This window comes from Haplochromis burtoni, unplaced genomic scaffold (genome assembly GCF_018398535.1).
Source record: "Haplochromis burtoni strain Fernald_Lab_line unplaced genomic scaffold, NCSU_Asbu1 Contig_222, whole genome shotgun sequence".
Taxonomy (NCBI): Eukaryota; Metazoa; Chordata; class Actinopteri; order Cichliformes; family Cichlidae; genus Haplochromis; species Haplochromis burtoni.
The window spans coordinates 1,029,587-1,054,947 of NW_024582583.1; the positions used below are offsets into that span (position 1 = coordinate 1,029,587).

The following is a 25,361-nucleotide window of genomic DNA, read 5'->3' on the forward strand; positions in this document are numbered from 1 at the left end:
GTTCAGAACATGCTGCCTCCTTTGATTATTGTTGCTATACTTCAAGCTTTACTTCACATGAACTGGCAGCCAAGTGTCTCATCGTAGAGACCATCACCATCATCATCATCTCTAAAAAAACTGACACCTCTGACTGGCCCCAGTAACTCATTTCATTTCACTTTTATCAGTTTTCCCAATTTATTATAATTTTTTTGTAACTACAAGTTTAAAAACCCCCCAAAAAACTCAAAATAGTTTATAATTGGAACAAACAAAGAGTTGATTCGTTGGGGACAAAGAGAGTGAGTCCGCTGCCAGACTGATACCATCAAACTTACAGATGGTGTGTTCCACATTTTCCACGAGGACCTGGGAGAAAAAACCAAGACGACTGGAAAATAAACGATGACACTTTGGTGATCCGATCTGTCGAGGCGTGGACGCTGAGGCTGTGCTGTGGTATCTGCACCGACAGATGCTTCACCTCCTGTAAGCTGCGAGGTTTTTGTCCAGCACGTCTCACACATGCACGATTGGACTGAGACTCGGGAATCTGGACGCCTTCTTCTAACATCAGCTTTGAGGTTCTTGCTCCCTGACACCTGCAAACAGGAGCCACGATGCAGAGATAACCAGTGCATTCACTTCACCCGTCACTGTATCCACTCTAACAATAAATATAAATGAAACAAAAAAACCCACTGATGTCAGCAGCCTCCACCTGTCAGGAGAGGCTGGCCGACGCAGAGATGCCACCAAACCCCAAATTTCAGTCTGAGAATAACTCAGGAAGAGCTCCAGACCTGAACCAGAGCAGCACGGCTGCTGCTGGATTATGTAAAAGTGAGTGATCAGGTGACACTTGTGCAGAAAGTCAAGAAGCTGCAAACAGGCTGTCAGGAGAAGTACTGATGAGCAGAGGGACTTTGATTAATATTTTGTAAAGATATCGAGACGTTTAATAGGCCTACATCAAAGAGAGAAGATAAACATCAGCTGTGATCATTTCTCATGTCAGCATCAAATGAAGAGGATGATGATGCACGAAACAGAAAACCTTTTCATCTTTTCGTGTATTTATTTTTAAAAAGAAAAACTAAATGGAGTCAAGCTGGGAGATTATTCCGCTCAGAGGAAGTTATTCCATTCCATGTCTCTATCCTGGACTGCCCCTGATTTTGTTTTGTTGTAAAGACTTTATCAGTTAATCAGCATCGATTCAGCCAGAGTTTAATAGTCAGAGGAACACCTCTAACAGGGACGTGAAGTCGGCTCTGAATGTGAGAATGTGAGGTCCTGGAAACAGCTGACAGAGAGGACGCCTGTGCAGGGGTCACCGAGGTGTGTTTGTAGCGGCTGGTGTTACTCGGGCTGCCTGGTTGAGTATTTCTGTAACTCCAGCACACAAAGTGAACTTGCCTGATGTTATAACTGCTTATTGGTCTTGACTCATATTTTTGACACTAAAGTTCTTTTACAGGCACAACGAGCCGAAAAAGACAAGAAACTCAGAGGGAGAAATCAGAGAATATCAGAGCCAGGCAGAAGAAACCGATTTGGATCAGAGAGCAGGGTGTAGCTGAGCTGAGTCGTCTGGCTGCCAGATGCCAGCAGGCTGATGCAGACGGATGAGCGAGGCAGATTACTGAGGATCGGTGTTAAGGAGGTCGAGGGCTGCAGGAAGTGGGTTACAATCAGACAAACAGATCCTTTAATTGGTTATTTGGTCGAAGTGGAGCAGAAGCCGGGGCAGGTACGACTGGCTGCAGGCTGATTGGACGTCAGGTGCTGAGGCTGAGGACTGAGCGAGATGGTAATAAGAAGAACACGGCATAAAGATAAAGACGTGATAACAAAGTATTCGAACATAAACCCAACAGTATTTAAACTGTTTTGTCGTACGGTGACCTCAGACAGACGGCAGGTTTCAGCACATTGTTGCTTGTTTTTCTCACATCAGTGTGTTTGTGAACAGGAAGTCCTTCGGGATTTAAATCCTGACAAAAAAAGATTTCTGTGAAAAAAGCAGTGACACTCAAACACTAGAGGAAGTGCAGCTTTTGCTGCTTTACTTCTGCACCCTGGAGGTTGGTGCTCGGTAATCAAAGCTGTGACACAGTCCCAGACTCGGTGCTCTTTGCAAGGATCCTTCCTTTCTCCACGAGCGCCACATCTGCACCACAAACACTGCTTCAATCATCTTCCTCAGGAGAATATTCCACACTAAACCATCCTGTCATTTCCTGTTAGCAGAGTTTTATGTATGGAAAACCCATCAGGCAGGTTTGGCTGCAGTCGAGACAAACCTGCGTAACCGTCCTCTAGTAATTCACAGTGACATTTCTTATATAATCGCTGGAGGAGGACACAGGTTTAAAAGCATTGCTCTGTCAGAGTCCTTTGGAGCCGGTTTGTGACGGATGTTTGGATGACGGCGCTCGACTTTCCTTTCCACTCTTCTGTCTGCAGAAGTGCTGGATCTGCATCGTGCTGCACGCCTGCTGTTATTCACTCTGACCCACAAATTGTCTGCAGCGGGGCTGAATAACTTTCAGCACTAACGGTCACGTCGAGGCCTCACCGGCCTGCTGTCTCTGCCCTCATTAACACTGATTATCAGACAGTTCACCCACACAGGCGCTCGGCCGCTCTCTGCGCTGCATTCCTCCCTATCGTGTGACGAAGCTCGGCTCATGCTGCAGTCACCGGAGGGCGCAGGTTTGTAGGATGGAGAGGATTTTAAAATCACAGTTGAGTCGAGCTGAAAAGCCAACGCTGTGAGAACATGTTTCATTTGTGTGAATGGATTAAATTCAGTTTTATTTATGGAGGTGAGGGACAGTATGGCTTCTCTTGCTTGTGGTCCTTAAGTAAATAACTGTAGTTAATTGGACGGACTTTTCCCAGCAGATCTGCCCAGATGTCCGTCTTCCATCCACCTGCTCCAGGTGTTTGTGCCCGAGTCTTCCCAGGAGCTTTGCTGTTGGGGCCGTTTGCCCCTGGTTGGGTCTACAAAGCCAAATCAGTCCTGGGTGAGGGGCTAGCCTAAGCATAGCTCGCACGAAAGGTGATACTAGTCAGGCATCGAGTGATGCATGAACAAAACTGTGTTTCCCAGCACTTTCAGTTATTTTGGTCTCGGACTGAGTTCCATTTATTTTTGCTGATGTGCACCAGCTGCACAGCTGTCACACTGCAGCAGCACATGGTGCACACAGCTGTGGTCACTCATCGTGGGCATGAATGTCATTTTTTTGAATGATTTCTTTTTCAGGATTCATTTAGATGAGTTGGTTTCCTGGTACCGACCCGACTTTAAGTGTAGTCCATAAACTTTTGAAAAGACCTTCCAGAAGCTTAATGCTAAGCTGCTTTATCCAAAACCAGCTCTGATGTGTGTTTGGGGTCATTGTCCTGCTGGAACACCCGCCTGTGTCCAGCTGCTGATCTGAGGTGTAATTGCAGATTTTGGAGTCCGTCCTCGTTCATCACTCCAGAACCACGGCCCAGAGCGTGATGCTGCCACCGCCATGCGTCACAGCTGCAGTGTTCTCAGGGTTGAAAGCCTCACCTTTGCTCCTCCAATCAGCTCCATCTTTGTCTCGTCCGACCATCAAACTTTTGGCTCGTCCACGTGAGCTCGTTGATTTTGGAGCAGGAGCTTCTTTCTCAGTCAGTCCATGGAGATGTGAGACTGGCTTCACTGTGGAAGCGACACTGTGACGGTGTGACAGTTTGGGTCTTCTTCCTTTCATAAAGTGGCACATCTGAATAACTTGTTCAGAAATGATTCACAGACCTTCACAACTTGTGGAAATGCGCAGTTCATCTTCTTAGAACGACTCCAAGAACCTCAGAGAAGATCCGAGTCCTTCCGACGAGTGCTGTCAAACAAATGCTTTTAATTTAAAGTGTCAACCACGATCACCTACGAGAAGTTAACCGACACCGTAGAACCTTCAGCTCCATTTATTAAAGATGAAAGTGAGTGTTTGTGAATATTTGAGCCTGTTTGCGTTTGACAGCAGAGAAATAAATTCAATTTCTTATACACACTTCTTGTTTTTCATTAAAGATGTATACTGTACAATCATTCCACCCTGGAAAGAGAAAACGTCAAAGAAATCATTCAAAGTAAGAATGTGAAATAAATTCACACAACCTTTAACTCTGCAGCGAGGTCACACAGCAGCAGTCTGCAGGCTTTCACCAGCTTGTCTTCACGAATATTCTCAGCTCTGTATCTGCCGTGGTCACAGAACAGTCCGAACACGGTGTAACAACAGACAGCTCGCACATTACATTCATCTGCAAGATTACATGCAAAGAAGAACGCAATACGGAGCCTTCCATCCAGTGACGTCAGCGTGACGCAGCTATTTCCAAATATGACCCAAATATCTGCACAAAAACCTCACTGTGTGTGTTACTGTCAGCATGTTTGCACGAGGCACAGGCGGCGTCAGTGCGCTGAAAAGTGTCTGTCAGGTAAGTCGGGGGATCGCATCTTCTGCTCTGTTGCTCCAGAAGCAGCAAATCCTCCTGATAAAGCGCCCCTCCCTCACCTCTTCACCTCCCTCACCTCTTCACCTCCCTCACCTCCCAATTCAATTTAATTCAATTCAATTCAAATTCTTTATTGTCCAACAAGGGGAAATTAGTTTAGCAGCAGGATAAAAGTAAACAGAACAATAATATTAAATAACAATGACAATAATAGTGATAGAAAGTCACAGGACGCTTGTTTGCCATTAAGGTGACAGGATGCAGTGGGGATAAAAGAAACCTGGAGTCTTTTATTCTTCCTTGGAGGTACTCTACAACGGCGGCCGGAAGGCAACAACCAGGGTTTTAATAGTTTTGCAATTTTCAATAGTTTTTATTTTTATTTAGTTTTGACTTCAGATTTTCAATTTTATATCAGTTTTAATTAGTTTTTACCGATTGTTTGCTAGTTTAGTTTTTATTTTTTTGAAAATCCTTAGTTTCAGTTTAGTTTTGATTAGTTTCAGTTATAGTTTTAGTTGTTTGCAATAATTAAGTGTAACAACATCCCAGTTTCATCACATCAGTCATGCTCTTCTGCTCATCCTTGGGTATGTTGCTATTCCAGCTACCATACCCTGCACCCTGCACAGGTCGCCTGTCTGTCGCAGGGCTAACACGCAGAGACAGACAACTCACATTTCCACCTATGGGTTCTTTAAATAAATAAATAAATAAATAAATAAAGGCAGATGAACAACCACTGATACCAGGCAACTATGAAATGTATATCTTGGCCCCAATGAGAGTATTAACTCTTGCAGCACCGGGTGTTCGTAATTTTGGTTCAAGTGAATTGATAAACTTTTTGAAGGCAGTTGACTCACACAGTTGTGTAGATGTCCCCGTCCTGTTGTCTCAGGATGCATCACGCTGCCTTGCCTGGGGTTAGCTTCTGTTTCTGGGGATGAGGGTTGAGTGGGCTCCCTTCTCAAGCTAAGCTAGGTTAGCCTTCTGGTGTGAGCTTTTCAAGTGCTGTGGGATTTTCCCCTTTAGAAATGTCCCTCATAATTTGTCTCTTTCCACTACAAGACACTTGCTTTATCCAAAACACAGTCATATTCAAAGTAATCCCAAATTGGACTCTGGCGCTTTCTCCCGACTTTTCCTGACATGATTCTGCGCGTGGACGCAGCAACACAGACGACTCGACTAACGTGCTGCCACCTGCTGGCATAATGAGACACAGCAAGAAAAATCTGGAAACTAAACTTCATTTTCACCCTCGACTATTGTAGGACACGCACACATCAATGAAACTAAACACATTTTGCTATAAATTCAGTTAATTTTAGTTAGTTTTGTGAACACTCATTACAGTTTTAGTTAGTTTTCCTTTTTTTGTTTTTATTTTTATTTCCGTTAACGAAAATGTTTTTTCACTTCTACACAGCAAATCCAGCATGTCCAAATTAACACTGTCGGATTTGATTTCAACACTATTAAAGTGTCTATATGGGTCCACACCAGAGAGTGTTAATTTAACTCTTTTTGGAGAGTTGGTACGTTAACTCTGATTTAGTGTTAAACACCAAATCTGTCTGGAGTTGATAATTTAACACTTGGTGTTAAGAGTTTATATATTAACTCTCAAAGAGTATTTTAGTTTAACTACGTAAGAGTTATCTTCTAATTCATTCTAAAAAGCAGGAATTTTACTGTTCTGAACTTCTAGAAATTTCTTTTGGAAATAAACATTTACTAAAAAGATGCAATGGTTTTTGAAAAACATTTATTCTGAACTGTGCACCACAATTTCAAAACATTTTCTGAAAGATGTAACAGTATACATGTTCTCACTTTCATTAGAATTTTGTTTATCAAAAGGTCTGACATGGTAAATGCAAATAACAGCATTCTCATCACTTATTTCTTCAATACAATATGCATGTCCTTCATTCATCCCTTTGTGGAACTTCAACGCACTTCTGCTCTCCCCCATATTCCATCTTCACAAGCATATCCTGTGCGGAGATTGAATAAAAATTAGTTGACACTAATTAATGGCACAAATAATCCAGTAAACAATTGCAGCACAGTAAAAAAAAAAGGAATCCTCTTTGAGCCATTACTTGTGTAAAGTATTTTCCCAAAAGACAAGGACACAGGCAACAGGTAATACTGAACTAAATGTAAAACCTCAACCTTTTTCATTTTTACCTAAACCGTGTGCACAAAACTCTGGAGGGATCTATGCTAACGTAGAATCCAGTCAGGACGTCCTGCTACTGCTGTTTGCTCGTTTTTTTTTTTTATGGGCGATCGTTTTCAGGCTTCAAGTAGCACCATTATACCAACATTTCACATTCTAGACATTGTTTTATTTGTATTTGACCAAAAGTTTGACTGAAAATTCACATGCAAGCTTTTTTTCAAGGCTGTGGTATTTGCCCGCAAACAATACCTTTCAGCTAGCTAAAACAGAATATTATGCTATCAGCGAGCAACATGGCTAATGCCTTTCACACAGCTTTGTCTCAACTCCAAAGAGCCACAGAAGTAAAAGCTCATAATAATAATTGAAACAATCTTTGAAAAAATGACTTACCAAGCATGGCAAACAACTCAAATATGTAGAGCAAAATGTTCTGAAACGGCTTCACTTCAGCTTCGATTGGAGCCGTGCTGGGGGCGGAGTCTGTGAATTTACTCTGTTGGTGTCATAGCCCCTCGTAGGAGTTCAGAGTTAAGAGGTCAAGAGTTAATGTTTCCATTTAACACCTCCAGATTTGACAGAGAAACACTCATTTTTAACACTCGATTTTAACTACTATCATTTTACACCTCAGAGTTACATTAAAAGAATGTGACTCTACTTAGAGTAAAATTAACTCTACTTTTGCAAGAAGACTATTAACACCAAAACATTTAACACTTTTGAATTTGCTGTGTGGTTTTCGTTATTTCGTTAGTTTTCGTTAACGATAATAACCTTGGCAACAACTCAAACTCACTGTGAAGTGGATGGTTCGATTAATAATGGAATGAGCCTTTCTAAGCACATTTCTATTGTCGATGGCCAAAAGTCCATCTTGCCAGCGCCCTGAACTTTTGCTAGCAGTTTTTACCAGAAGTCCCAAACGATTCTTATTCTTCAGGATGTATCTGTTCGTGAAGTTGCTGTGACACTCACTCGTGTACAGAACGAACAGAAAGGCAGAGAGGCAGCACGCTGGGGTGATGCAGTAGAGGAGAGCACATCAGAAAATACATGATTCACCCTCACGCATTGTGACCTATTAGTCTGAAAGTCTGTCACCCAGCCGAACACACTAGTTGATTGTAAAGCCTGTCAGCAAGTAAGAGGGGTTGAATTGTATTGAATGCTGATGAAAAGTCAGCAAATAATAATCTTGCGTGGGTGTGGGGGGCCTCAAGATGCTCATACAAGATGCAGGAGTGAACTGCCCTTAGCAACAGGAACAATAATAGCATGTTTCCAAATCTTAGGTACCGTCTGTAGCTCTAAAGAAAGTGAGAAGATATGGTGAGAAATCCCACTCAGCTGATCTGCACAAGTCCACAGACGTTGTCAGGTCCAGGACTCTTGCTTTTGGTGTGTCTAAAAAGATTAGCTACCCCTGTCTCATCAATACAAATAGATGGGGGAGTGATGGTCTTTTCCCTCAGTGTGCTGGTCTGCCTAGAACAGTCAAAGTTCTCAAAACGAAGGTAAAAACTGCTAAGACTGATGCCAGATGTTTGTCAGAGGTAAACCCCTCTAAGGTAATATTACTTTTACCTTTCGTGTGTAGCCCTGCCATTGTTTTCATACCAAGTCAAGCTCTTTTGAAGTTGTTACTGCTGAGTTCTGCCTCAATCTTATTTCTGTACCTCATCTTGGCGATCTTTATTGCAGCCCTCACCTCCTTCCTCAATATTCTCACAGTGGGAACGTCTCCCTCGTTAAAAGCAAATTTCCTTTTAAGAATCAGATCCTTAATATCTTTAGAGAGCCACGGTTTGTTATTGGGGAAAGTCTTAGATTCTCTGACTGGAATCACATAGTCTTTGCAAAAAGAGATGTAGCTACACACCACATCAGTGAGTTCATCCAAATCAGAAGTGCTCTCTTGAAACAAGGACCAGTCAGTGCAATCAAAACACCCCTGAAGGGCAACACAACTGTCTTTTGTCCAGACATTAGTCCGCTTCACACAGGCCTTCTCCCTCCTAACCACAGATCTGTAAGCAGGGAGGAGGTGAACAACATTGTGATCCGAAGAACCTAGCACAGGTCCGGCCACAGACTTATATACCGCCTTGATTGGTCCATAACACAAATCCAGCGTTTTATTATGCCTTGAAGGACAAGTGACATGTTGAAAAAAATTGTTCAGTGATTTCTTAAGATTACAATTGTTAAAATCACCAAGAATAAAATGTAATAGAGAGTCAGCAGATTGTGTACCTTTAAAAATGGCGTCGGATGAATGTAAACAACAGTGACAAAAATTTGAGTGAATTCCCTCGGTAAGTAAAACGGCCTGACAGATACTGAAAGGAGTTGGAAGGAAGACACAACCGCTCCCGCACAGTAAAGTTATTGCACCAGCCCTGGTTGATATACAAACGAACTCCTCCTCCGTGAGATTTGCGTGTTACTCCACAGTTCCGATCTGACAGGGGTCCCAAAGCCGCTGATTCGCAGTGAAGTGTCACTGTCCATATCGGTCAGCCACGTCTCGGTAAGCGCCATCAGACAAGCCTCCCAGTATTCCCGTAGATGAAGCACATTCCCTTGTAATTCATCCGTTTTGTTCCTAAGAGACTGGACGTTGGCCAGAATCATAGAAAGCAGAGACACGATTCTTCCTCCGAAGTTTTCTTACACGCTGACGCACGCCGCCTTTCTTTCCGCGTTTTCTCAAGCGGCGGGGCTTTCCAAAATTAGTCTTTGACCGCGTAAATAAATCCTCACCAAGAATCACATCTGTCCGAGCATTAGAAGAGTCGTACATAGACAAACAGGACCACTGTAGGTAGTTCCTCGCATGTGTAAGTTGTCAGTGAGAGTGAAAGACTCCGGTGAATATCGCCAACAACAATAAAAACAAGGTGTAAGAGATCTCCACCTCGGCAAAGAACTTATAAGAAACGAGTCAAGGAAACAATTCGTTCACTAAAAGTTAAAACCACGGTTAAGAACAGAGTTAAAACAAAGTTCAAAAGAAAACGCCAGTAAACACCTGCTGCAGGTCGCCAAGACAGCAGCGCCCCTCGGAGCTATCCCTCACCTCCCTCACCTCCTCATTGTTCAGCGAAGGGGAGAACTTCACTTCCTCCTGTCTCCTCTGGTTGGCTGTCAGGTTCAATTCAATTTAACTTTATTCTTATAGCACCAAGTCACAGCAGCAGTCGCCTCCACGTGCTTTATGTGTAAGGTAAAGACCCTGCAGTGATACTGAGAAACCCCAACAATCAGGCAACCTCCTGTGGTTGGTGGTCGGCGTGCTGTGGGCTGTCCATGTGTGGTGGAGGTGAAGGTGGAGCCTCACAGTCAGAGGGTTGTGTGTTTCACTTATCGTCCCCCTTCTGCTCCCGCCTCGTCCTCAGCTTCGAGTCGTCCTCCTAAACCTGAAATGTTTCCCCAAACATGCAGAGCGCTGACAGCTCCGTCTCTACATCGTCCCTTCACATAAATCACGTCTGGAGATATGAAATCCACACAGATCTCGGCCCTGAAGGGCTTCTTTACCTTTACTTGTTTCATAAATGTCCAGATTTCTCCATCCGATGGGTTTAGATCTGTGATCGTCACCACGACTTCAAACTGAGGTTGACACTAGCTTTCCCTCTTCTCTGACACAAGCCTGTTGTAGGAAATACATTCAAATACCTCAGCAGCCAGCGTGTTTCTCACCACAGGAGTATTCGTAGATCACGAGATCTGACCAGCGCACATGTGGTTTATCCGAACGACACACAGAGTGTTTCACTACAGACGCAGGAGGCTGATGACGCGGCTGAAGGAAGACTCTCCGGCTCGGTGATTCTGATTGGTCTCAGCGTGCCGGCGCCGTGATGCGTTCCTGACCTCAGACTGTTCATCCATCATCGGCCTGCAGCAGCTATGGCGGCCTCAGCAGCAGGACTCAGTGCTGCTGACATGCTGATGAAGCTGAGGGTTAATGCGCTCCGAGGGCATTAAAACGCCGGAGCTGAAGCAGGAACATTAGGCGTGCGGCGTCTGCGCCGGGCTTTACATCAGCGCTGGACTCTCACAGTGTCGTGCACAGTTTGCTCTTCGGCCTGAAAGCAGTACGATGCATAATAATAAATCTTCTCCCACTGATTTATGGATCAGCCGCTGAGCTGATGTTTTCATCGTTTGCATGTGAAATCAGGCGTCTTTCGGCTGTTTTTGACCAGAATGATCAATCTGAGGAAAATTCAGACCTTCGTGTTTTTGCATTAGTCATATGTGAGACTGCATGTTTCCAATATTCGGTTGCGTGTTTGACCTTTTCTGCTCTCAGAGCTTCAGCTCCTGTGGGACTGGCCACCTGCCCGGGCTGAAGACGATCGATGGATGGGAACTGTCCTTCTGTGAAATGCTCCTCTCTGCTCCTCCTCTCCTCCCTCCTGTCTTGTAAACATAACATAATCTGCATGTGTCAATCAAATTACCTCCAGATCTCTCATTTTTCATGTGATTAAGTTATTCATCCATTTATTTTATAATACTTTATCAATACATATCAGCAATCAGAAAAACAAAATATTAATGCGCTGTCTCGTGATGTGAGAGGGGATGTCACGGGTCTGGATTATGATGAATTATTCTCTGTTGATCAAAGTAGGAAAAGGAGAATAAAATGAGAAGATGTCAGTGAGAAGTAAGACAAATAAAAGTCGTACAAACTCATTTTGTTTTCAACCCAAGGAGTAAAAGCAGGTTTTCAGACGGGTTTTGAAAGTGTCTGATGTGAAGGAGCAGTTTGTTCCACAGTTTAGGATCAGTCCCAGCAAAGACCTGGTCTCTGTGCTTTAATCCGGACCTCAGGACAGCTTTGACCCACAGACCTGAGCGATCTTGCAGGAGTGTACCAATTCAAAACATCAGAAAGGTATGAGGGTGCTAACCCGTGCAACGCCTTAAAAACAAATAATTAAATCTTAAAATCAAATGGAAAACTAACTGGCAGCCAGTGTAATGATGCCAGTGTGGGAGATATGTGTTCTTGCTTGCGTGTACCAGTTAGTAACTGTGCTGTCGAGGCATGAACAGCTCTCTCAGAGTCTCTGAAACATGGTTTCACTTTGCAAGTAGCCAAAGATGAAAGAAACTGGACTTGATTACAGCGTTAATCTGTTTATCAAACGTTAGATTAGAGCCAGAGATCAGTCCTATGTTCCTCACAAAGCTAAAGGGCCAAAGTTGCAGTGGTCACAGGGACCAAACACAATCACCTCAGTTTTCTGTTCATTTAAGCTAATAAAGTTTAAATGAACAGCACGGTGGTTAGCACTGCTGCCGCACAGCAAGAAGGTCCTGAGTTCAATTCCTCCATCAGGCCGGGGTCTTTCTGTGTGGAGTTTGCATGTTCTCCCCGTGTTTGCGTGGGTTCCCTCCGGGTACTCCGGCTTCCTCCCACCATCCAAAGACATGCAGCTTGTGGGGATAGGTTAATTGGATAATCCAAATTGTCACTAGGTGTGAATGTGCGAGTGAATGGTTGTCTGTCCCTGTGTGTTAGCCCTGCGACAGACTGGCGACCTGTCCAGGACATACCCCGCCTCTCGCCCTATGACAGCTGGGATAGGCTCCAGCGACCCCCGTGACCCTGAAAAGGAGAAGCGGAAGCGAATGGATGGAAGTTTAAATGTTCCCTTCTTCCATGTTTTCCAGTATTTGCTTTTCCCGTTCCTGTTTGTCATTTCATTTCCGTGTTGAGTTACTTGTGTTTGCATCTACATCCTGTCGCCACACAGACGCCCGTCACACAGTCATCGTGGGTCACTGTTGGCTGTTAGCTGCAGGCTAACACCTGCAGACAGGTGTTGTGCTGTGTCGCTGCTGGATACAGAGCTGCTCCCACCTGCCTTCGCAGCATCACCTCCTTCGTCATTCGCTTGTTATTTTCTTTGAGTCTTTTAATAATCCTCCTCTGCTCACACAAACCCGTCTGTGCAGTAAAATATGAACATTACAACGTGCACGAGCCTCTAAACATCTTCTTTATGGCCGACTGACAGACGTGTCTCTGGGAAGCACAACAAAATGTAAGTGAGGATATTACTCAACATACACATCAATGAGAGAGAGAGCCAATCGGCGTGCTGCTGTTTAAGCCTGGTTTTCTGCCGCAGCGCGACAGATTTGTGGATATTTCCCCCTGCTTTTATAACATCGTTAAAACAATGAGTTTATTTTTCAGTTTGACGAGAAAGTGGCGAGCGGGAGTGAATCTGTCACGATGAACATGCTAGAAGCTCTCACAGTCTCTGATTCAGCATCCTGACTTTGTGAAGTCCTTCTCCGCCTCCTCTTCACCCACGCCTTCATCATTTTCCATCAAAAAACTTCTTATGTCTGTCTTGAAGTGCTTTAGCTGGAAAGCCACCACATCAACCTGACGTGCAGCATCAATGACTGGTGAAGGCTGAGATGTTGCTCTGGGCTACAAAGAAATGAAACATGGTGTTGTAATAATCATTTGGTGCTTTAGAAGTGATTAGGCTCCAGCAGCTGAAAGCACTTTGCAGTGAGGGATGAGCTGAAGCTCAGCAGATGGAGATGGATGAGAGCGCGAGCTTCATGCATCAGCGCGGCGTTAACGAAGCGCTGGTGTTTGTGAATCACTCTGATGAAAGAGCTTCTCCTCGCGCCGTGTTGTGAATATAAAAAAGCATTGAGACGCCCCGTGGAGGGTTTGGATCGCCGAGGTCGCCGAGAGGGGGCAGGGTTCAGTTTGCCCAGTGGCTCGAGGGAAATGTGACATGTGTTGTGGTGAAGATAGCGAACCACTTTGGCCGGGGTGGGCGGAGCTCACGTAGAAACATAGAAACAGTAACGTCCTGGAGCTCGCTGCACAAACGTCATCACCATCATTATGTAACAGCACACTAAGCCAATCAGCTGACATCCTAGCGCTGCACGTCTCAACCATAAAACAAACATTCAAATATCTGTTTCATCATCTGCACTTTATTACCGACACCGAGATTTTACGACATTTTTATACTTTATTTAGAAATACCAATCCATCATTTATGAGGATTTACATCAAGAACAAACAAGTTGTTTAGAAAGTCTGTAGGATTATGACAGAGACGAGCGAGCAGCAGCAGTCACAGGGTAACGTGGAAAGTACTGAAGCTTACTCATTTAAGGTTGAAGAGTTTAGTTTAGTCTAGTTTCTGTTTCTTCTTTGTCTCCTGATTTACGAGTCTTTCCCTGTGCAGTCTGTCATGTGTCGTCATGTAAATGGTAAATGGTCTGTATTTGTACAGAGCTTTACACACCCAGTCACACACATTCACACACGGCAGCTACATTGTAGCCACAGCCACCCTGGGGCACACTGACAGAGGCGAGGCTGCCGGACACTGGCGCCACCGGGCCCTCTGACCACCACCAGTAGGCAAGGCTGGACTGGGACAAAAAATCGGCCCGGGCATTTTGACTAGAGACCGGCCCACCAGGATAAAGATTGAAAATGTGACGTCATTCAGGGGTAAAACCGCAAAGGATTCTGGGAACTTGTGGCAAGAGGTACTAGCGCACGCAGGCTTTCAATTGAACTCAGTTACACAGCGATAAAAAGAAACACAAAAATGTCAAGAAGCTGTTGTATTATTAACTGCAACAGCCGGTCGCATGACAGCCACGGGAAGCCGATCGTTTTTTTTATCGGATTACGTCGTTGAAGAGAAATTTTTTTAAGCCATGTTTCCGAAGTAAGAGCCGACGGATGGTCTGGATATACCAAATATAACGTCCCAGAACACTCCAGCTCACAGGTTAGTCTGCTCCAAGCATTTACACAAAGGTCAGTCTGCTGTTGTAGTTAATGCGTCATTTTCATAACATAATTGGTGATATAGGTTACAAGCAAGTCTGGCGCTGAACAGAAATTGTCGCGCTATGCTCCTTTATTTATTGTGCATAAATAGTGAATTGTCCTGACACAATATTGCGTTTCGCTTCTGTTATTATGGTACATTGACAAAAACATATACTTTTATTCACAGGATAAAACAGGTTTTTTGTATCACTAATTGCCCAGTGCGATTACAGCATACAGTATTATTGTCACTGCTACATTTCTGTGATGAACCAGAAATTATTTCCACTACTAATTAATTACCGTTGAGCTCAAAGGTCCTATTAATAAACGGTTAACGAATGTGTATTTATGAAGACGATTTGTGAGACTGGTAAACTTATGATACGTACGATGGTCTTTCGTTCTACACGGTGCATTTCAAGGTCCTGCACCCATCCGTCGGTAAACTGTACCTGGGCTTGTTGCAGTGACCTGAAGTTACTAAACTTCACGAGTGTATGCACTCACTCCAAGAACCGTATAATTATAAATCTGAGCGTGGTGAAAGTTGGGCAGCACGCTAACGTCTTTTGTCCACTCTGTGTGCTCGTAAGGGTCTGACCCTTTCACTCCTTTGATTTTTTCCTCGTATCTTTTCTTTGTCTTTTCGTCGAGTCTGTCTTTGTACGGACCGGCATTGTTCTCCTTTTGTTTTGTACATTCCTTTTTTGTGCGGCAAAGAAAAAACAAGAAGGTATTGGAACCGGAGAATGAACGTTTTGCGGTGCTGCAAATGCTTGCATTTGATGCGGTACTTGGATTGTTTTGCCACGAGTTCCCGGCATGCAATGCGCGAAAATCACGTGATTGCTAAACAAGGGGGCGGGTGCATTCAGCCTCCTCGGCTGTAATTGGTCCAGCCCAGAGTCGATCATGACCAATTGGCCAATCCAACACCTTTCATTATTTTTTTATATATATATATATATATATAAAAAAATGCCCGGTACGCCCGATGGCCAGTAGGCAACGGGTGAAGTGTCTTGCCCAAGGACACAACGATCGAGACTGTCCAAGCCGGGGCTTGAACCGGCAACCTTCCGATTACAAGGAGAACTCCCAACTCTTGAGCCACGATCGCCTGGAAGGGACAGCATGTCTACGTTCCACTATATTTCCTGTTTTATTTTGAAAGTCTTGTGTGTCCATATTCAGTGTGTTTAGTTGTACTTCCCCTGCTGCGTTCAGGTGCATTTGTGTCAGCTGTGTTTCCCAGGTGTTTCCACTTCCCTCATCACCCTCGGGTCCTTACCACAAACACACCTGCTACTCAGCCGTGACAGTTATCACGCTACTTTAGGCTGCTCGCCTGTGCAAATGCGTCTCCTGATAATGCAGGAAATTGTCTCCAGAGTATTTAAGAGTTTCTTTAGTTTACTCAGGTAAAGTCAGGTGAACGGTGAAAGCACATCTCTGCAGATTACTGTGTTCATCTTTCCTTTGACCCTGACGAGTCTCTTCGTTCTTGCTGCAGAAAAACATCCCCGCAGCATGATGCTGCCACCACCGTGCTTCCCTGTTGGTGCCGTGATGAGCTCTGCCTGGTTTCCTTCAGACACGATGCTCGGCATTCAATCTCAGTCTCGTCACACCAGAATTTTGTTTCTCGCGATCCGAGAGTCCTTCAGGTGCCTCTTGGTAAGCTCCAGGTGGGCTGTCATGTGTTTTTTTTACTGAGGAGTGACTTCCATCTGACCACCCTACCAGACAGGCCTGATTGGTGGAGTACTGCAGAAATGATTGTTCTTCAAGAAGGTTCCCCTCTTTCTAAGGAGCGATGCTGGAGCTCGGTCAGAGTGGCCATCACCTCCCTGACTAAAGCACTTATCCCTTATCCCCATTCTGGATGACAGAGGCCGCTGTGCTCACTGGGGCCTTTTCTGTGCTTGATACAATCCTAAGTCGGAGGTCTACAGAAGTTATGTGCTGTCCTCGCCCTGAGTCTCTTGGTTTCACCAGCTAGACAGCGAGATAACGATGCTCCAATAACCAGACGTATTTTCCTTTTTGCGCTGATTTATTGAAGAATGGCCTCAGACCATTGCCTTCTCTTTGACCATCGTAAAACTGAAAGTACAAAATACTGTATTAGCTAACTAACATTGTAAACTAGCTTGTTACACTCTTACTGCAAGCTAACAAGATAAAACTTTCAAATGTACAAATTATCGTACCATTTTTACACAAAACAAAAGATAATAGTTATTTTATCGACACTCATACTTACAGACATATCTTGTCCAAGGCAACAACATTTTAAGGTCCCTATCAGCTTAGAACGATAACATTACGGTATCACTTTCCGCCATCTTTTATTTCTTCTTCACGTTCTCATTTTTTCCTTTCCCAAAGTAACCGAACCCAAAGCAGCCACTAGAGGGAGCTCTAGGGCAGCTTACAACTATAATATCTGATTTAAGTTATAAAAGGCAGAACAAGTTACCTTCTTCAGCTCTGAGACTTATTTCTTCGAGCTGTCACTAAAGCTCATGATCATCTTTGACACGGTCGTTCAAAGTTCAAAGCTCCTTCTGGCTGGAATCAGAAAACTGTCCACAGGGTGAAGCTTGAGACCACCGAGACCAGACCCAGTATGAGAAAGCATCCAGATTCTTTATCTCACTGGTTAGTTTATGTAATCACTAACCTAATGGAGCTCTGCCAATTGTCATCAGGACACTTGCAAAAGAACATTTTGTTCTTGAGATTCAAATGTTCCTGGCAAAATAAATTGTCTGTGTCAGAGGAGGAGTTCAAGTAAAGGCAAAATTTATCACCTTCAGTCACGACTTCTTTAATGATCTCAGCTCCCAAACTACTCACTGTTTAACCACCACTGTTAATCTGTGCTCGATACAATCCTGTGTCGGAGAACTACAGACAGCTCCTTGGACTTCATGGCTTGGTTTGTGCTCCAACATGCAGCTATGGGACCTTATACAGACAAGCCTGTGGCTTCCTAAATCTGCCAGATTTAGAAACATCCGACAGATGATCAGTGGAAACAGGATGCACCAAAGCTCATTTCTGAGCATCACGGTCTGTGAAAACTGTCTGGATTCCCTGCATTTCGCACAAACAACAGATGAAGAGCCTTTTGTTTGAGGTAATAGGTGGAGACGAATGTTCAGTCATCTGGAAAAAGTGAGATCGTGAATCACGATTAAAGTGCTTTTCTCATGTCTCTCTGTTCTTGTCCTCTAATCTTCTCAGCTCTTTAGTCACGGACACCTCAGAGTGACTCCACCTGTTCCTCCACCTTTCTGCTTTGATGGCATCCTGTTTACGTTTTCCGTGTTAGCATCATCCTGTGAAGCCAGCGCTTGGCTGCGTTATCATCAGCTGTCAGCTCACGGCGTCAGCGGGTGTTTGATGTCTGCACCTCGTCAATGCTGATGATGGGACAAACCCACCTTTGTCTGAGGGTTACAGTCAAATCAGTGACTGGATGGAGAGCAGTATATCTGAATTGACTCAGTGAGGGACAGATTGCCGGTGTGTGACCTCTGATGACCTCTTTGCGAGAGAGAGATCAGTGTTTGTCTGCTGTTTGCTATTATGGGATGAAGTATGCGTAGGAAGGTCACAGGTGAGGCGAGGCTGTTACGTAACATCACCAGTAATGTAATGACCTAAAACAACTCGCTGTGCTTTCCTTCAAACGTTTCATGACACCAGGCGGAAAAACGAATGTAGTAAACTGAGCGTAACTCGCGCTGACACGTCCTGCTCGCCTCTGCGTTCAATCCAAACACAGAAAGCTCCACAGGCCGACCTCATTAAACTCACAGCGCTGCACTCTGTGTTTTCATCGCCTCTGATAATGTGCAGCTGTGCTTTCACACACCACTCGCTCCCTTGCTTTTGGCCTTTTGCAGCTTCATGTGATGAAACATTGATGAAGTCGCCTTCGCAGCTCAAACCGACGAGCAAAGTCCAGCTCGATGGCTCAACCGCTGCTGTGCTGATCTTCGCCCACACCTAAACAGCTTTTTCCCCGTCTGTTTATTTTTTAAATTGCTTGTTTGTTTGTTTATGTGGTCTATTTGTTTATAATCATCAGCATTAATGAGGTGCAGAAATCAAACACCCGCTGACGCAGTTCTTCGTTAACCACGTTAATGAAGAACTGCAGAAGTTTCCATCAATTTAATGACATTTTAACTCATTTCCACTCAGGATTCAGGGAGAAACAGAAGGACCGCAGCAGTCTGCGAGTTTTTATAGATGTCAGAGACAACAACAAACGTTGTGCAGCCCTTTTATTGATCTGTCCAAGGCTTTCAACACAGTACATCATACAATATTAAAGCAAACAGTTGTTTACAGGGTTTTCAGAATGAAAATGATTTATCAGGCAGAAGAAAGAACTTTCAGCTGGGCGTACCCCAGGGGTCCATCCTAGGACCGCTAAGAATCATAGACACAAGTGGTCATTTTAAATCCATTCAAAGATGGGTGTAGCCACCAGCTCCTTGTGATTGACGAGTCATTAGCCAATGAGGATACCTGGGTCGTCCTGGTCTTTAATAATCACCAAAACTTACACAATGAACTAAATATTGCATTCAGCAAGACTTCAAACGACTCAGAGACGTGTTCACTGGCGTCAAAGATAAAGTGAGCTGACAGCCGTTTTAAATGGTAGATTTTGCAAACCAAAGGAGTCGCCCCCTGCTGGCCGTTAGAGCGAATGCAGGTTTAAGGCACTTCCACATTGTTTCACTCTTTGCTTTATATCAGCTGGACTGTGCAAAAGTGCTACAGAAGCGCTGTGTTAGTACACATGAAAGGGTCTGATTCATAGCAAGGACGACGACGACTGACAATCGTGAGACTCAAATTACTCGTTAAAATACAATCAGCTAAAGTTGCACCAAACACGGCTTCGTCTGATGAGATGATCAGAATTTACAACTGTTCAGAGGACAAAAGTCAGTTTTCTGCAGATATAATTAAACTTTTGACCTTGGATACAAAATATTTGAAAACTACTAACCTATGACATCTCAGCACACCTACATCAATGAGCCCGTCGATCTTACAACTCACATTCAGAAAGTAATGAACGAACCGAAGCTGAGACTGTTTTTTACTGTAGAATCAGGTCCTGCCTTTCTTCTGAGGCAGTGTTATTTGTGTGCATGTGTGTCTTCATTATGCTGGATCGTCGTAAACCTTAACACCCTGAAGGCTGCAAAGACTGCCGTGTTCTTATTTACAAAGCTACTCTCACTCCACGCTGATCTCCATCCATCAGAAAACTGTGGGAAGTTACCTTCTTCAGCTCTGAGACTTATTTCTTCGAGCTGTCACTAAAGCTCATGATCATCTTTGACACGGTCGTTCAAAGTTCAAAGCTCCTTCTGGCTGGAATCAGAAAACTGTCCACAGGTGAAGCCTTGAGACCACCGAGACCAGACCCAGTATGAGAAAGCATCCAGATTCTTTATCTCACTGGTTAGTTTATGTAATCACTAACCTAATGGAGCTCTGCCAATTGTCATCAGGACACTTGCAAAAGAACATTTTGTTCTTGAGATTCAAATGTTCCTGGCAAAATAAATTGTCTGTGTGTCAGAGGAGGAGTTCAAGTAAAGGCAAAATTTATCACCTTCAGTCACGACTTCTTTAATGATCTCAGCTCCCAAACTACTCACTGTTTAACCACCACTGTTAATGATTAGCAGAGCCCGCTCAGTAAGGCCAACAGTTTGGATAAAAATCCACATTTTCGGATGTTAAAATGAAGAATATTTAACAGATCAGCGCGACACTACGTGCCGGCCTCCTGGGAGACGGGCCTGAAATCAGAGCAGGTGGAGGCGGCTCAGACGGCAATGTTTCAATATGCTGAGAAGTTTAAGCACGAGTTTTTCTTCTTTAAATTATGACACCACCCCAGCTTCTGTAGGAATACATTTACTGCATGTGTTCCTTTTTTAAAACCTCCTCCATGCTTTGGATCTTTGTGGTGGACCGCTTGCTTCATCGGGTCTTCTTTGTTCGTCCCAGTGAATGAATTTCGTCCCACTACTGAGTCTCTCTGAGTGTTCTGATCTCAGTTTATAGCTGAGGACGTATAAAACCACAGACATACTCGTCACGGTTCCTGTTTGAGAAGAGCTTCAGTTACTGTGTCAGCAGAATGTGAAGAACTAACGTCTGTGACTTTACCTCCAAACAGCTGTCAGCTGTACTTTGAACAAGAACAAAAGAGAAAGAAAGAAAAAACAGAAGGTTTGCTGGACTAAAAGAGAAAGTATGAGAGTAGCTTTCTCTCAGAGCACAAAACAATGAACGATCAGAAACTTACACCGTTAGAAATCCTGTCAGTGTCCCAATTTTCACATCGCCCGTCCACATTTCACACATTTCCTCTGTTGGAACCTGCAGGCTGTGTGCTACTGCAAATTCTGGCTTTGATGCGACACACAGTATGACAGATCCCAGTAGCTCAGTGCTCTCCCTACAGCTGCCTTTATAAGGCAGAGTCATGATTTATGAGCTGGATCGTCATGAATCTGAAAATTCGTAACACAGTGTGAGTTCACACAGTAAAACAGGCCTTTAGGAAGCTTCAGATGTGTTTCATACCGCAGGCTTGGTGACAATTTTCATTTAAAATCAAATGAACATCAAGTGGCAGTGTTAAAGTAAAAAAATACTGATCTGAAACCAGCGTTGGTATTAGTGCTATAGATACTTGGATCGATCCGCTCACCTCGCTGCTCTGAAGAGAAACTCTGTTCAAATCTGAGATATGAGCTTAAAAGTCACAGCAGTCGTTTCTTCGGGTTCTGTTCACAGCTTTAGTTCATCTGGAAGGTTTTAAACGTCTTTTAAAGGAAGTGACAGAAAGTATCTTTGAAGGACAGGTGTGTGTGGACATGAGCAGAAACCTACCCGAAACACATCTGAGTGGGTAAAGTCCAGGAGCGATCATTCAAACACGTTTAAACTAAAGATCCACAGTTAGCCCCATATCAGGTTTGACTCGCATCTGAAACCAGGCGGTCGGTGTGTGTGTGTGTGTGTGTGTGTGTGTGTGTGTGTGTGTGTGTGTGTGTGTGTGTGTGTGTGTGTGTGTGTGTGTGTGCAGTAAAGTCTGAGAGCTTCACTGTATTAGAGTTCAGACATCGGGGGTTAAATGCCTGAAACAAAGTGTGGGACTCAGCCCGGCTTTAGAAACACTCATGTTTTGATCGGCAACATCAATGATCCCAAGCAGACGCCTCACGTTTGATTCTGAAGCTTTCACATGCTTACTGCTTCTCCGGGAAGAGAAGTTCACTAACAACAGGTTAAATGAGGCAGCTGAGGTTGTCAGTAACACTGAGCATCATCTCAGTGAGCAGAGGGGCCGGGACAGCAAAGAGCCCAACACGAGCAAATGTTACATTGTAAACAAGCACATTTGGACTTTTTAGGTCACGCGTCATTTTTATGGTCAATTATAATGAAAATCATTTATTTGAGACTCATGTGTATATGTGAATTTGATTTTCCATATTTACGACCCGATCTTTCTCTGCTGGCTGTGATCTACACAGTTAAATTCATGTCACGTCTGTGCCTTTCCTGTGTATGTTACCTGAAATTAAGCTCCAGATTTTAATGTGATGCGCTTCAGTAAGATTTCTGCTCAGGTCCAAAACCTTCCGCGCATTCACAGCGAACGAGGACTTCTAGGACCGGACGGAGCGGAAACACGGAAAGAGAACATGATCCCCGGTTCGGCAGAAAATCTGACGCTTCTAAACTCAGGATCCAGTACCTCCCAGCTCCCGTGGGTTCTGAGAGGAAAACATCCTGAGTACTTTTCCGTGTGGAGAGCAGAGGCTGTGCGCGCTGATGGATCCAGACATCAGGTTTTAATTACTGCTGCCGTCACCGGCAAAGGAAACTATCCACACTATAAAACATATGCGGGGTCACAGAAAGTCCACAGCGCGGTCATTTATCAGCGTTTCCGACGTTTCCCTGGTTCCTCTCCATGAACACTGCCGAGATGGAGAGAGAGGAACCGCAAGCGCGCGCCTGTGAGTCATGTGAGCGAGCAAGCAGTCAGTAGACCGGACCCCCCCCCTGCCTGTCCGCGGTCACCAAACAGCAACGACACTGATGCCAACACTAATACTTTTATTCTGAAACATGTTTTTAAGGTTTCTTTAGATTTTTTTTTTACATTCATGTAGTTACAGAACACACAGCAGCCACGAGCGCCAAGAACACTCCACAGAAGAACGCGTGAAGCAGCAGAAGCAGCATGACCCTCACCCGACAACCCCCAGCATCAAGTCTGCAGAGAACTGATCCTGAACACGTCTCAGGACAGAGATGGTTCTGTGCGCTTTTACGCGCCGCCGCGTATTTACGCACGGCCCCGCTCTCTGTCCACGCCACAGCTTCAGACTGTGAGCGTTTATAAATCCCTTTGATGCAAAGTCACAAAAGTCCGGAGCCGCCCGTCGAGCAAAACACGTCACGTCCTCTGCAGCCCGGCGCGGTCCATCCATCTCTTCACCTGCGCATCGCGTCCGTGGCGCACTGGTCCGTGAGCACCGACAGGCGGCAGTTCTCCGTCTCCACGTTGTTCAGCGGGATGGCCACCTGCGTGTCATCCGGCTCCGCCCTTACCGTCCCCGAGAACGGCCGCAGGTGGCACGTGCTCGGCCCCGAGGGAGAGGAGATCCTCCAGAAGAGGTCCTTCATTTTCTTCCGGAACTCCCGGCGCATGAGGCAGTACAGCACCGGGTTCAGGCAGCTGTTGGTGTGCGCGAGGCACACGGTCACCGGGTGCACGTATGTATGCACCATGTAGAAGGTCTTGTCCCAGTTGACCAAGTTGAACTTTACCAGCACGCCCCAGAAGGTGATGGCGTGGTTCGGCATCCAGCACACGAAGAACGACAGGACCACGATGGTGACGGACCGCGTGACCCTGGACCTGCGCTTCACCTGGTTGTTGTTCATGCTGCGCAGACGCACGAAGCGCAACAGCAGCAGGTAGCACGCGCTGACGATGAGCATGGGGAACACAAAGGCCACGAGGATCTTCTGCAGGTGGTGCAGCGCGAGCCACGCCTGGCCATCCGGGAAGGCGAGCAGGCACAGGCGCTCGCCGGCAACGCTCTTCACCGTGGAGAAGATCGCCGTGGGCAGGGACGCGAGCGCCGCGGACAGCCATAGCGCGGCGATAACCCACCGCACCGGGCACACACGCCGCCGGGTCCGGTCCTTCAGCGCCGAGGCCACCGACCAGTAGCGCGTGACACTCATAGCCGTGAGGAAAAAGACGCTCGCGTACATGTTCATGACGGTGACGGTCAGCACTATCTTACACATGGCGCTGCCGAACGGCCAGCTGAAGTCCAGCGCAGTGTCCACGGCCCAGAACGGCAGCGTGAGCACGAACTGGAAGTCCGTGACGGCCAGGTTGAGGATGAACAGGTTGATGCTGGAGCGCTTCTTCCGGCCGCCGCGCGCCTTCATCAGGAAGAAGACGAGCAAGTTTCCCAACAGCCCCGCGGCGCACACCAGCGAGTACACTGCCGAGATGAGAATGCGCAGCGCCGGGGAGCCGTCCGCGGGCACGTCGATGTCGTCCAGGCTGCTGAAACGGCTCGTGCCCGCCGAGGAGCGGTTCCACGCGGCGCTCTGGTTCCACGGCTCCGCCATGCCGCTCGTGAGCGTCACGTCCCGCGCGAGGGCACAAGACGGGGTGCCGGCGCGGCGAGCTGCCCGGAGCTCCTCGTGCGCATGGTCCCGACGGCCGCCGAGGGTAGACTGGCGGGCCGTGTGCGCGCAACGCGCTTTAAATGCTGCTGGTGCCCGCGGAGGCGCGTTCCTGATATATATGGGGGGGAGGGAGAGAGAGAGAGAGAGAGAGAGAGACTGACTCAGTGTTTTTTAGCTTCCTCCCGAACAAAAACAACAACTAAAAAAAAAAAAAAAAACAACTGATGCGCTGTTAGCTGTCAGCAGTGCACACCACTGGGGACACACCACACACACACACACACACACACACACACACACACACACACACACACACACACACACACACACACACACACACACACACACACACTCTCTCTCTCTCTCTATTGGCAGTATATTATTTTCATCGTCCTGAGTTATTAGCTCTTATTCTGAATGCGTTATGACAGTAAAACCTCGAGAAGAAAATCACTTTAAACTCCTGCTACAGCAGCCAATGAGTTATTTTTGTTTCAAGCTAAGATGAGGCAAAGTTTCACGGAGGTTAAAAAGCTCAGTGAGAGGAAAAAACGTCCATCCAGTCTCCGAGCAGAGACACTGACTTCCTCTCCAGCGCGTCTTCTAGGACGAACATGAAACGCGCAGCTGTCGCCATCTCTGAGCCGACACTTCTTATGAATCAGATTTAATTCATTAAAGCAGCAGAGCAGCCCAGACCATCACAGCACCACCGCCGCGGCTGCTGCTGGACGCTCTCTTTATGAAACGCTGTTCGTCTGATGCAGATGTGACGAGACTCAAACGGCCTGCAGGTCTTTGCTGTTGGCTGGTCGGTCCTGGGAAGGTTGAGCACATGTTTTCTCCATGTGTGGATAACAGCTCTCAAATATGTCTCTGTAACCTTTCAGACTGACAGACGTGGTTCCTCCGCTGGTTCTTTAGACAGCTTAGTGTTGGCGTGAAGTCAGTCCTGATGATTTATGACGAACCAGAGAAAGTTTTCCAGACACTCATCCCAGTAACATCTTCATAAATATCACATTTTCTGCCTTTCAGCAT

At 45.5% G+C, this 25,361-nt stretch overlaps 1 protein-coding gene across 1 annotated transcript; it reads right to left on the reverse strand.

Moving 5' to 3' along the window:
* Positions 1-20,162: 20,162 nt before the first annotated feature.
* LOC102305527 (relaxin-3 receptor 1) lies at positions 20,163-24,418 on the reverse strand. Its single transcript, XM_014338297.2, has one exon. It carries the CDS (start codon positions 24,258-24,260, stop codon positions 23,103-23,105), a length of 1,158 nt encoding a protein of 385 aa, XP_014193783.1. The 5' UTR covers positions 24,261-24,418; the 3' UTR covers positions 20,163-23,102.
* Positions 24,419-25,361: the final 943 nt, after the last annotated feature.